The sequence below is a fragment of the Symphodus melops genome (assembly GCF_947650265.1).
Source record: "Symphodus melops genome assembly, chromosome: 10".
Lineage (NCBI taxonomy): Eukaryota > Metazoa > Chordata > Actinopteri > Labriformes > Labridae > Symphodus > Symphodus melops.
Genome location: NC_136700.1, coordinates 17,622,179 through 17,634,807, shown reverse-complemented (window position 1 = coordinate 17,634,807; position 12,629 = coordinate 17,622,179). Strand labels below are relative to the sequence as shown.

The following is a 12,629-nucleotide window of genomic DNA, read 5'->3' as shown; positions in this document are numbered from 1 at the left end:
GGGGACCCAAGAAAAACAGAGAAGAACCTTTGAGAGACTGTATAACTGATAGTACGAATTTCTGCAATTTAAATTGTGGTTTGGTTTGTTAATAGATCATAGTGTACCATTAGGACAACCTTGTTCTATTATTACCACAGCCTGGTCCTGGAACCTTCACTGTGACATCAAATACCTGTTCAATCAAAGATAATCAAGATTCTGTACTGAACAATGGTTGTATTGAACATCCATTAATAAAGCGACCAAAGTTGAACAGATGTCCTCCAAATGTCCAACAGCAAGAACTGCCCTTTGTGCACGTTTCCATTTGATATGAGGCAGTGACCTTTGATCAACACTTGACAATTTTACTACACTGTCAAAAACAAAACGCACCTCTTCATGCAAGATTTTAGTGCTTTGGATTGTAGGGCCTTTTCCATAGTGTTATTTGTTATTGAGACACAGAGTCCAGTCAAGAGTTGCATCCTGTGTAGTGATGTATTCAGCCATTGATTTGGTATCTGTCACACATTAAATGGAAACGTTTGGTGAGCAAAGAATGTGAAAATTTACTGAAAAGTCGAAATTTGACTGAAAAGTGCGAGCACTTCTTTTTTTTAAAGGTTTCCATTTAATGTATGACAGAGACACCAAATCAATGGCAGAATACATCACTACACAGGATTCAACTGTTGACTGGATTGCAGAGTTGCATCCTGTGTAATGATGTATTCTGCCATTGATTTGGTGTCTCTGTCATACATTAAATGGAAACCTTTAAAAAAAAAGCGCTCATACTTTTTAGTCAAATATTTGTGTAACCTTTGAACATTGAGCAATATGATTTTCAAACATTTTTTAGCTCACCAAATTTTGTTTAGTTGTAGTAATGCCACACTAACATGGTGTGATGAATTAAAACATAATTTTAAAAAAAACTTTTAAACTACCACATTTTTGTAGTTTTATTTGATTATAAAAAAATCTGTGGAGTATTCAAATCTCGAAAACCACAAAACTCGCAGAAACAACAGGAAACTGTTCAAAACAAAAGCCTGACAAAATCTTTAGGATCGTTTTGTACTTTCACGCTGAGCTGCTGTGATTCGATTTTTAACATAATACTTAACAGCCCTCCAGGTTCTTGTCTTCAGCTCTTGCAGTGATGTCTCGATGCAATTCATACAGTCTGCTTTACCAGGAACTTTCCCCAAGTCTATGAACACGTTTAGTGTTTTTTCCACTGCACGAACTTCAACAGGTGTCCACATCCTCTTCTTTGAGGTTTCTATGACAGGAAGACAGAAAAAAGACAATTAGATCTATAGACCCCATTGCTAGTCTCACTCAAACTCACATATATACTTACATATTTGTTTTGCTGTTTTTCTACAAATGCACCAATTAAAGTTACTATTCAAAGTAATAAGCATACATACGACATCTGTTTAAACTGAGCCAGGTATAGAAGATCATTTTAACTCGTTTATCTTGTTTTCCATGTACAATCTTTCATTTCTTTGTTTGCTTTTACATAAAAGCATCATACAGGATAAGAAACGTACCAACTACAACTTGTTTTAATGATGCTAATAAAAAAAAATATCTGCTAAGTGGTTCTGTATTTAAAAAGGTAATAGGCAAACAGTCCAGCTTGTGTCATACCTGTAACAGAAGATTCATCTTGCTGTGCTTTGTCATCTATTTGGGGTCCTAAGAAAAGAATAAAGAATAAACCGACCTAAGAAATAAGGTCAGCTTAAAGCAGGTTTTCTGTGTCAGGCAGCAGCTCTACCATCCAGCTGAAAGTATCTCATCAGTAATAACCCAGGTTATGAACTCCATTCACAGATTTCTGATCAATTGCCTCATTAAAAACGTTATTTAGCAAATTTTGGAATACTAACACGATTATATTAATTTTTCTGCTTTTGTAAAATAAAGTTACAAACAAGTAGCAAGAGGGAGAGCAAAATGTCAGTTAGTGTATAAAATACCTTCTTCATGATCATCAGTGATGGATGTCAAAGTCTGTCTCTTTGGTGCAGAAGGGCCTGCTGAAAATAGTGCAGAAAGGCAGCACTGCTATTTTGTGAATGTTAACTTAGTGCTGTGCCGTATACTGGTGTCCACGTTATATCGTCTGCCCACTTCATGACAGTATGGATTTTCAGAACAGCGGTATACCGTCATTTCTCATATTATTCACCTTCTGGGCGTAGGGTATTTAGCTCCCGTTGCTCTTTTCGCACCGCCTGCTATACAGTTATGTGGCGATTAGATTAATTACCAAAATACTGGTTTAACCAAATCATGAAAAAAATAATGTAATAATGTTAAACAATACCGTGATACAACTTTTCTTTTTGCCATACCATCCAGCACTATGTTAACTTTTCCTAAAGTTTATCAAGTTATGATATTTAAAAAGTAGCATGCACAGCTTGAGTGTGAAATACCTTTCTCAAAATCATCCTCATCTAGCTGGACACACTGCTGCCTTCTTGGTGTAGAGGATGCTGTTAAAATAACAAACAATAACTCAATCCTTGTCTTTTTTTTTATTTTTCAGTGTACATTAACGAGGAAAGAATGACATGTGTAGTTGGTTAGTAGGTTACCTAATGGTGTGGCATCTTCTCCAGAGTCACTGGGAGGCATTTCTCTTTTTCCTCTTGAAGATCCTTTAACAAATCAGGCATTATGAAGTTACCAATAATGCTGTCTCAATGTTCTTTAACCACATGCATCTCCCTCCTTGCCCCTCCATAAGTAAAGACATACAGCACCATGTGCTGTACAGGGCACTTGCCCAGAAGAAAGACTTAAATGTAAAAATCACCTGTCGATTGACTGCTGAAAGATGAGTCCTTGTCTGTCTCCACGTCTGAGACCTCACTGTCCACAGCTTCCAGGACTTTTTCTGAAAAACAGGGTTCAAAAGTGTGACATTCATATTTCTCCTCTAAGAGAAATATGAATGTAAACTGAATAAATGTCTTTACCGTTTGGATTTATTTGGATTTGGTCCAGGCTCATTCCCTTGAAGTCTGATAGGCGTACTTGTTCAAGTGCGCACAGGACTTTGCTGACTTTAGCCAACTCCAGAGTTCCTTCAGGTAGTCGATAATACTGTCTATGAACCCGAATGTCATGGCCAAGAAAATTTGCAAGCACATCCATCTCATGATCCTTCAGGTTCAGGACCGTGGACAGTGTGGAGATCTGCTTCCTCAGCTTGGTTGAGGAAAGAGTTTCAGGATGTTTGGCTCCACATTCCTTTGCAATCTGTCTGATGGCATCTGATCCCCTCAGGTGAGTCTCTGCTTCAGGTCTTGAGAAGAAAAAGGGATTTTCATCAGGAACACCACAGGTCCTCCGATGTTCAACCAAAGTTTCCATGGAAGAGAGCATGTCTGGTGTTAGAAGGATGGGAACTTTCCTGTTTCTCTTCCCCCTTATTTCAATGCGCTGAAAATGCTGACAAAGCTTTCGCTCCAGTGGGGAAAGTCCTTGTGCCAGATCAGAATGGACTTCTGAGGTGTCTCTAAGGGTAAAGGCACTCAGTGGCATCTTTGACACCTCACCCTCTCTCCTGCGGTTGAACAAAATGACACTCACACAGAGTCAAAGCAGCAAACTTGGACCAGTTTCTCTTACTGGGATCATTTGTAAGCGTCTTTTTGTATTCTTCCCTACACTTTTCAATATGCATGTGCATCGTCTTCACATCTTCAGTGAAGGGGAGGAGATGGGGAGTGTTTCATTTAGCCTCTTTTAGAGTTTGTAGGGCTTGTGATGAAATACTCGCATCCCACTTTTTCTCAAACAAACTGCGGCTCTTCTGCACATTCTTCAGAAATTCCTCACCATCAGACCCAGCCATCTGCGCCTCACATTCGAGAATATCTGAAATCTTCTTCAGGCTATGACCGAGCTTCAAAGCTAATGAAGGAGTTTTGTAAATGTTTTTGTCCTCATCAAAGCCAGCAGCATCTTTTACCGCTTCAACCACAGAGTTGAAGTTGAAGGGTATAGAAAAGTCTTCCATTTTTTTAAGTTTACCAGATTTTCTCGAGTGGCAAACTAGTCTGCCTATTGCTCGCATTTTCTGTCTAATGTACTCATGTTTGGTTTTGTCATGTCCATGCTTTGCATACAAATGCTCTCCAAATCTCAAGATACTTTTCTCCTCTTTGATGATGACTGCAACTTCATCTTGATGCATATGTAACCCACATGAATATGGAGTTACTAAATTGACATATCTCAGTTAGAGGTGTAATCTCACACCAGAACAGTGGGTGGCGCAACCACTCTCTAACTCTCTGTTAGCGCGCACTCTCAAGGTCTCTTCCTTTTTGGCTGAGACGTCGTCCTGAAAGGTCGTTCCGAACAAGTTTAAGACTTCCCGGTATGAAAACACGATATAAAAGACATATATCAATGAATAATATCCTCATATCAATCGCTGATAAGTTGTCTGTTTAATAGGACGTGATTTGTGTGTGTGAGAGAGTGAAGCTGAGGAGCCGCATCTTTCTTGTTGGTCCCCTCGTGAGCTCCGGTAAGCATAGCCCTATGTTGCTAATAGGCTAAGCTCCGTGTTAGCTTGTAGAAACTACACTCAACAAAAATATAAACGCAACACTTTTGTTTTTGCTCCCATTTGTCATGAGATGGACTCAAAGATCTAAAATTCATTCCAGATACACAATATTACCATTTCTCTCAAACATTGTTCATAAATCTGTCTAAATGTGTGATAGTGAGCACTTTTGCTTTGCTGAGACAATCCATCCCACCTCACAGGTGTGCCACATCAAGATGCTCATCAGACACCATGATTAGTGCATAGGTGTACCTTAGACTGTCCACAATAAAAGGCCACCCTGAAATGTGCAGTTTTTGCTTTATTGAGGGTCTGGGGACTCAGAACCAGTCAGTATCTGGTGTGACCACCATTTGCCTCATGCAGTGCAACACATCTTCTTCGCATAGAGTTTATCAGATTGTCAATTGTGGCCTGTGGAATGTTGGTCCACTCCTCTTCAATGGCTGTGCGAAGTTGCTGGATATTAGTGGGAACTGGTACGCGCTGTCGTATACGCCGGTCAAGCACATCCCAAACATGCTCAATGGGTGACATGTCCGGTGAGTATGCTGGCCATGCAAGAACTGGGACATTTTCAGCTTCCAAGAATTGTGTACAGATCCTTGCAACATGGGGCCGTGCATTATCTTGCTGAAACATGAGGTGATGTTCATGGATGTATGGCACAACAATGGGCCTCAGGATCTCATCACGGTATCTCTGTGCATTCAAAATGCCATCAATAAAATGCACCTGTGTTCTTCGTCCATAACAGATGCCTGCCCATACCATAACCCCACCACCACCATGGGCCACTCGATCCACAACATTGACATCAGCAAAGCGCTCACCCACACGACGCCACACACGCTGTCTGCCATCTGCCCTGAACAATGTAAACCGAGATTCATCCGTGAAGAGAACACCTCTCCAACGTGCCAGACGCCATCGAATGTGAGCATTTGCCCACTCAAGTCTGTTACGGCGACGATCTGGAGTCAGGTTAAGACCCCGATGAGGACGACGAGCATGCAGTTGAGCTTCCCTGAGACGGTTTCTGACAGTTTGTGCAGAAATTCTTTGGTTATGCAAACCAATTGTTTCAGCAGCTGTCTGAGTAGCTGGTCTCAGACGATCTTGGAGGTGAACCTGCTGGATGTGGAGGTCCTGGGCTGGTGTGGTTACACGTGGTCTGCGGTTGTGAGGCCGGTTGGATGTACTGCCATATTCTCTGAAACGCCTTTGGAGACGGCTTATGGTGGAGAAATGAACATTCAATGCCCGAGCAACAGATCTGGTTGACATTCCTGCTGTCAGCATGCCAATTGCACGCTCCCTCAATGCTTGCGCCATCTGTGGCATTTTGCTGTGAGACAAAACTGCACATTTCAGAGTGGCCTTTTATTGTGGGCAGTATAAGGTACACCTGTGCACTAATCATGGTGTCTGATGAGCATCTTGATGTGGCACACCTGTGAGGTGGGATGGATTGTCTCAGCAAAGCAAAAGTGCTCACTATCACACATTTAGACAGATTTATGAACAATGTTTGAGAGAAATGGTAATATTGTGTATCTGGAATGAATTTTAGATCTTTGAGTCCATCTCATGACAAATGGGAGCAAAAACAAAAGTGTTGCGTTTATATTTTTGTTGAGTGTAGTTGACCTCAAGATGTCTTGTTCTGATACTTTTCTTAAAACCAATCGGAGTTATGGTATTGATGCCAAATGTTTAACACTACCGTGGTACAGACTGTATCACTGTAAATTGTGAGAATGTCCTTGAAAAAGATCGCTAATGGCGCTAGCCGCTATGCTAACGGCTATCGTTGTCAATGGAGTTTAATATGAATGCTAGTGCTGCAGTGATCGCAGCTAAGCTAATTAAATAGCACAGCAGTGATAGTGTGGTGCTGCATTGAAGGTGTATTGCACCTATTTCTTGTTTTCAGATCATTTTGTTGAAAGAGTATCCACTCAATATATTTGCATAAGTGCAGTTTGATTTATTTCATTGTGGTTGTTAAAATGCAATTGGTATAAATTGAGATAAAGTTCATCTGATGTTTAACAGGTTAAATAGATTAAAAAGGTGTACATTTAAAGGAGTATAAGTTATATGTAAAAACTGTTTAAAAAGATAAATAGTGCTTCAAAAGAGAAACCAATTCATTGTTATATTACATGGGAATTGTGATATGGAGTTCATGATGAAATTCTCTCATAGCACTAAGATACTTATGTTGTGATGCATGTCAATTCATTTTACAAGGATTGAAATAATTTATAACCTGAGTAACTGGTTATATCTGATAAGATATTTGAATGATGGATATAAGCAATGAGGTTGAGTGATGAAGAGAAAGAGAAGATAGTAATTTGTACTTTCTGCACTGTGTGTGTAGATTGGTTTTTTTAATTGATCATAGATCTGGACTGGATCGTTCAGAATCTGAACCTTTGTGGGTTCAGTGGCGAGCTAACCCAAGAGACATCGACTGTGGACGGACCAGAACCCCGGTGTGGCCAGCCGTGGGTCCGCCCTCAGAGGACATCAGGACCATCCATTCATTTCATTCATTCAGGAACCAGATAAGAACTAACACATTCAAACTACCCGGGTAGTGTTAGGGACATTTACATAGTGTGCACACAACAAGTCGAGGAAAATCTCCTTTCTCTTAAAGGAGAACTGCCGCAAAAGGAAACCAAACGTGGACCGTCTGTTTTTCTTTGTTTTATTTATTTTAGTGAAGATTCTTTTGATACTTTGGAAGAGTGTATTTTGTACGGTGATATCTGTTGTTCATTCACTTGCATTGCCATATGTTTGTTGCTGAGGCAATAAAGGTGGTCACTGTTCACTTCCACGTTTACTCTCTCCTAGTGAGTCAATTAAGTAATTCCAGGTATCTTTTCCCGAACCTAGATGAATGTTAGCGCTCTTAAGTTTAGTTATCAGTGTGGTAAGGCTAGAGGGCGCTACACATAGCATTCACCAGCTCCCAAGCCTTTCTGCTGACTCCTTCTGGGACTGGTTGCGAAAAGGCACAGAGTGACTGGATCCAACTTCTACCAGGCTTCTTTGTCGCGCACTTTTGTGCAAGCTTGCACCTGGACATGTGTCTCCATAATGACTTTCTTTTAAGCAAAGCTTCACAGTTGATGCAGTGCATATATTCACTAGCTTTCACATGATTCTCAGATTGCTGTCTTGGGATTAGTGTTCCAGAACCAACTTTTAGAACCTCATTATTATGTGCACGATTTCCTTTGTTTCTTAACAAGTCCAAATGCAATTTCCGTTCTTTTGAGTTCACCGGAAACATTTTTGCTTGTGCCACAGCTGGTTCATTGCTGTGTTTGCGCATCAAGTGTCGTGCCATTTTATGGCAGTTCACAGGACAGTACAGACAATAGTGCTTTTTATTGTAAACTCGAGCACCATCTTTCTTTTTCTGGAGCTTCAAAACAGACACATTTCCATAGCTTGTTTCACTTGAGAGTCCACTCTCTGCTCTCCCATCATCCTTAGCAGATAACCTGCTGGACACAGTCTTTCTGCAGTAAGTCCTCTTTGACGTCTTTTTTCTCTTTAGTTTCAGCGGTGAAATCTCAATTCTAAGATCTGATCCGTCTGAACTGCTTTCCTTTGCCGAGTCTTTTGATGGATGGTAGAGCTGCAGCTATCGAATATTTTAGTAATCGAGTATTCTATCGAATATCCCGTCGATTAATCGAGTAATCGAATAAATCATACTTTTGCTTAATTAAGGTTTAACTCGTCTTGGGTCGTCCCTACAAACCTGCTTCTTTGCAGTTACCATGGAAACGCCTGCTTGTTACAACCAACCACCTCTGCTCTACAGCTGCTGATGATGCTCACCATATTACTGACAGGGTCCCAAATTAACTTTCTGATTCACTGGTCAAGGCGGCAGGTAGATGAAAAATACAGGCCAAACACGTTTTAATGGCTGAAATAGCAAATAGTGTTTTGTGTAGCCTACACATCTGTTACAGTACATTTAATAGAGAAAGCATTATGTTCTGTTGAATCAATCACAGAATCAATCATTATGTCAGATAAGGAAATTGAGAAACTTTAACTACCGTAAATTCCGTACTATTGAGCGCACCTGGATATAAGCCGCACCGGCTAAAAATAAGTAAATAAATGTATTTGTACATATATAAGCCGCACTTGATTATAAGCCGCAGGTGTCCACGCTATAACAAGAGCTATTTACACAGACGTAGGCTACCGGTAACATCCGCAAATACTGTAGCGTCCGTACGGATGTTAAAGGACGACGAGAGCGTTCAAATAATAACTTTTAATAACCCGGTCACTGTCGGCCGTGACCACGCCGTTTACAGCGGAGAACAACACATAACATGCCGTAACAATCCAACTCTCTCCCCCAGCGTTCTCTCATACAGCCACTCAACACGTTCTCGCTGGTGCATTCACTGACTCTCCACATAATCGGAATTATGAACACATTATCAACTACTGACTTTACAACATGAACCGTTACAATACGAAGCCTAGCCGACGGTGTCTGTAACACGGCTGATGAAAAAGATGACCGTAATATATTTCACAAGAAAAAGTCCATCCATTCACTGCCTCAGAATGACTTCATTACTCACTTCATCAGTCTCTGTTGTCGCTGTCAGTGTCATCTTAACGTGCAGCAGCTCTGTTAGCTTCTTTGACAGCCAGGTCGATTGCCTTTAACTTGAAAGCTGCATCATATGTATTTCTCCGTGTGTTTTCCATGATGAGGGTGCGTGCATGAAGCGCAAAATGACTGATATTAAGATCCGACGTGACGAAGTCAAATGTTTTTGCGGCAGAAGCTCATTGTCCCCCATAAAAAATCCATGCATTAGCCGCACCGGAGTAGAAGCCGCAGTGCTCGAAGTGTGAGAAAAAAGTAGCGGCTTATAGTCCGGAATTTACGGTATATATTTGCTAAATTATTATTCCACAAACAAGTTCTGTCTTGATTTAGCTTTGAAGACATTAGACATTTCATATAATCAGCCTGTTTATTATTATAAGTGTATCTCTGTCTGCTCCTGCAGCGCGTGCATTCAGCGCGCTCACAGACTACAGAGACCAGAGACGTGTCTATGACAGAGACTGTGAGGACGTTACTATCGTTATGTTAGCTGCAAACACAGAGAGAGTGAACGGAGGAAAGCCGACCGTTTGACCGGATCACGTGTTCCCGACTGGGTCGTATGGATCACGGATCAACTGTGTGCTGACTAAAAGTTAAAAGGGGCACGCCGCGCTCGCGTGTGCGTGTGTGTGTGTGTTGAAGTGTCTGTGTGTAAGAGAGAGGAGCAGGTAGCTGCAGCTACATTAAACGTGTTTTATACTCATACCAAAGTTTTGATGACGCAAAAAAAACAAATTTAACGAAGCCTCGAGGCAGCGAAAATTCCTCGATGAATTTTTGTAATCGAATTATTCGAGTTATTCGAGGAATCGTTTCAGCCCTAATGGATGGTATTCATCCCCACTAGTCTCAATGCAGCTTAAAGAGGTGTCCGAGTTAGCAGGCGCCCCAGAGATTGGGTTAGGGTTAATTAATTCTTCAGTGAGCTGAAAATATAAATATAATACATGCTAAATTTTGTACCAAAACAATAACCAGTCATAAAATGTCTATGAGCCCACTGCCAAACTTGACAGTCAAACTTTGAGTCAGTGTTAAGTATTACTGTCAGAGTATCAACAGCAAAGAGGTTAAATAGAGGATAACACAAAATATTCAGTATGTAAACTTACAAATACGGAGTCAGTTCTTTCCACTGTTGGAAGTTCTGGGTCAGCACTGAGAGCAGAGCTTGAGCTTTCAGGAGTGAATATCACTGTACTGTTACCACTGTTGAAGCTTGTTTCCTTTGTTGGAACAATAGTAATACAAACCACAGTCAGAATTGGCCACCATAATACACAGAAAGGTGATATAACACAATTAGATCCTTTGATTAACATACTGTTCTAACTTTAAAAGCAAGAAGTTTTCATCAAGTTAGTGTCAAATTAAATGTCAGGGGCTGCAGTCGGCCAGACCCAGTTTAATGGCAGTCTGAGGGCCTGGCTGTACTTAGGATGTAAACAAAGCAGACTTCTGATTAGTCTATAAGAATCAATAAAACTGACAGTGCAGCATTTTTAAGACAATGTGTTCAAGGCCCCTTCACACAACTAAGGCATAAGTGTCTCTATTCATATAAATGCAGCTGCACATCCACTGTGCTACGATATGCTGTATGTTCTAATTTCCTGGTGGGTTGCTGCTGATTTATAACAATAACTGTTGAATACTTACCAAACTGTTGAAAGGTGCTAGGTGTTCAGGAGAAGGTTCTGATGCAGCCTGCTCCTCTGCCTCCTCCTCTTCATGAGGCTTCATCACAAAGGGCTAAAGAGGTAGAGCACACAGAAGTTACTGCTACAGTTTCTGATGTTGTGTTACACGCTGTAAGAAGAACATCTGCTTGCTGTCTGTACATACACAGTGAGATAGCATCATGGTGGAATGGTTTGGTGCTGATACAACGAACTAGGGCTGAACATTAGGATGTGGTGCAGAGATCGAGATGACAGTCACTGCCACGGTAAAAACCACTGAGTTATGTCACTGGTCTGATGCAGCTGACAAGCTGCTTTGTTTACATCACATGCACATTAACTTGCATATTAACACAGCAGACTGAGGGTATCTGCTGTAAGCTACACACACAGACACACACACATATATATATATATATATACATATATATATATATATATATATATATACTGTGTTGGCTTGTTTCGTGCAGGTAACAAGCCGTCTGGGCTGCTGTCAAAACAGACTGCATGGAAGGCAGTAAATCTTGCAAACTGGATCCTTTAATTTCTTTACAAACAAGGTGAAAAGTATGGCACAAGACCAGAAGGTCTTATAAATACAAAACACCTTCATCTCCTATATTTTCCATAAACCATTGTGCTTAAAGGAGCAGGCTCAGGCATCACATGGCTAGACTGTATGTAAACGGCCAAAATACACCTGATGCGTTTCCGGTTCTGCTACGTTGTCTAACTTGGTTTCAATTAAAGTCAATGTGTGAACTCACACTGGATCCGTCACGGTCAGAACACCGTGACGGTGCGTCAGTAGTTTCACACAGCACACTATCAATAAATATTATCCTTATCCTGATCCTTACTGAAGAGTGAAAATAATTTGTTGTCCATGGTGCTACTGCCAGTTTCAATTGAATAATTTAGGTGCCAGAGCTTAGCTCCAGACTCCCACTTTAACCCCTGGAAATATCAGCGCAAAAATCTAATTTATCAGAAAAAATGTACATACATTGTCTAATGAGAAGCTAACATATGTTGACTTTCTAGCTACTATAGAAACGAGTGAGGTCTTAGCAGCTAACGCGCTAGCCACAATGCTAATCGTTATTTCTAGCTAATATAAAAACTAGTGAGCTCTTACCAGCTAACACGCTAGCCAAAATGCTCATTATTATTAATAATTTATGTGACAAAAACTGTAAACTTACTTAGTTTTCCCGTGTGTTAATGTTTTCCTCCGTTTGCTGTGTCCACCTGTCTCCACCCTCTCTCCAACCTGACTGACCTCGTCACTTTCCGTTACGTTGTGTGAGTCGGGGAGGGGCATAGGTCAGATGAGGACTGCACATGTCAGGAAGTGTGTCCGACCCCCCTGTCATTGCATCATTAAAACAAACTAGAAATAAAATATTTCAGATAATTATCCTACAATATAACTTAATTAAGCTGTGCTGATGTCATCATCTTGTTTAGAAAATAAAATTATGATCCTGTCTGTTTTACAAACCCACAATGTCACTCTGAGTGGGGGATGGGCATAGGTGCGTTGGGGACCGCAAAAATCTGGAAGTGTGTGTCAAGTTGATCATATTTATATTTACTGTGTCGAATCATAGACTGTAAAAATAATGGACGGGACAAGGTCCCCTGTGGAGTGAAGCTTTTATTTTTA

The 12,629-nt window shown here is 40.7% G+C and overlaps 1 protein-coding gene across 2 annotated transcripts; it reads right to left on the bottom strand.

Annotated features, from left to right (window-relative positions):
- Positions 1–560: 560 nt before the first annotated feature.
- LOC306830770 (uncharacterized protein) lies at positions 561–3,767 on the bottom strand. 2 transcript variants are annotated; one of them, XM_079354449.1, is made up of 6 exons: positions 2,991–3,767; positions 2,828–2,908; positions 2,607–2,669; positions 2,445–2,504; positions 1,983–2,039; positions 561–1,273 (listed from the first exon to the last, which is right to left on the bottom strand). In XM_079354449.1, the coding sequence occupies exons 1-6, from the start codon at positions 3,556–3,558 to the stop codon at positions 1,053–1,055; spliced, it is 1,050 nt and encodes a 349-aa protein (XP_079210575.1). In that variant the 5' UTR covers positions 3,559–3,767; the 3' UTR covers positions 561–1,052. The 2 variants fall into 2 exon arrangements, with proteins under 2 accessions (XP_079210575.1, XP_079210574.1); XM_079354448.1 differs by having other exon boundaries at positions 562–1,273; positions 1,983–2,042.
- Positions 3,768–12,629: the final 8,862 nt, after the last annotated feature.

Bases quoted from the DNA above. Each gene is read 5' to 3' on its own strand.
- LOC306830770 (XM_079354448.1), bottom strand. From the start codon at position 3,558: ATGCCACTGAGTGCCTTTACCCTTAGAGACACCTCAGAAGTCCATTCT. The intron at 2,909-2,990 runs GTAAAGACATTT...CCTGTTTTTCAG, and splicing joins AATCCAAATAAATCCAAACG to AAAAAGTCCTGGAAGCTGTG. The intron at 1,274-1,982 runs GTATTTTATACA...TTCCTGTCATAG, and splicing joins CACTGATGATCATGAAGAAG to AAACCTCAAAGAAGAGGATG.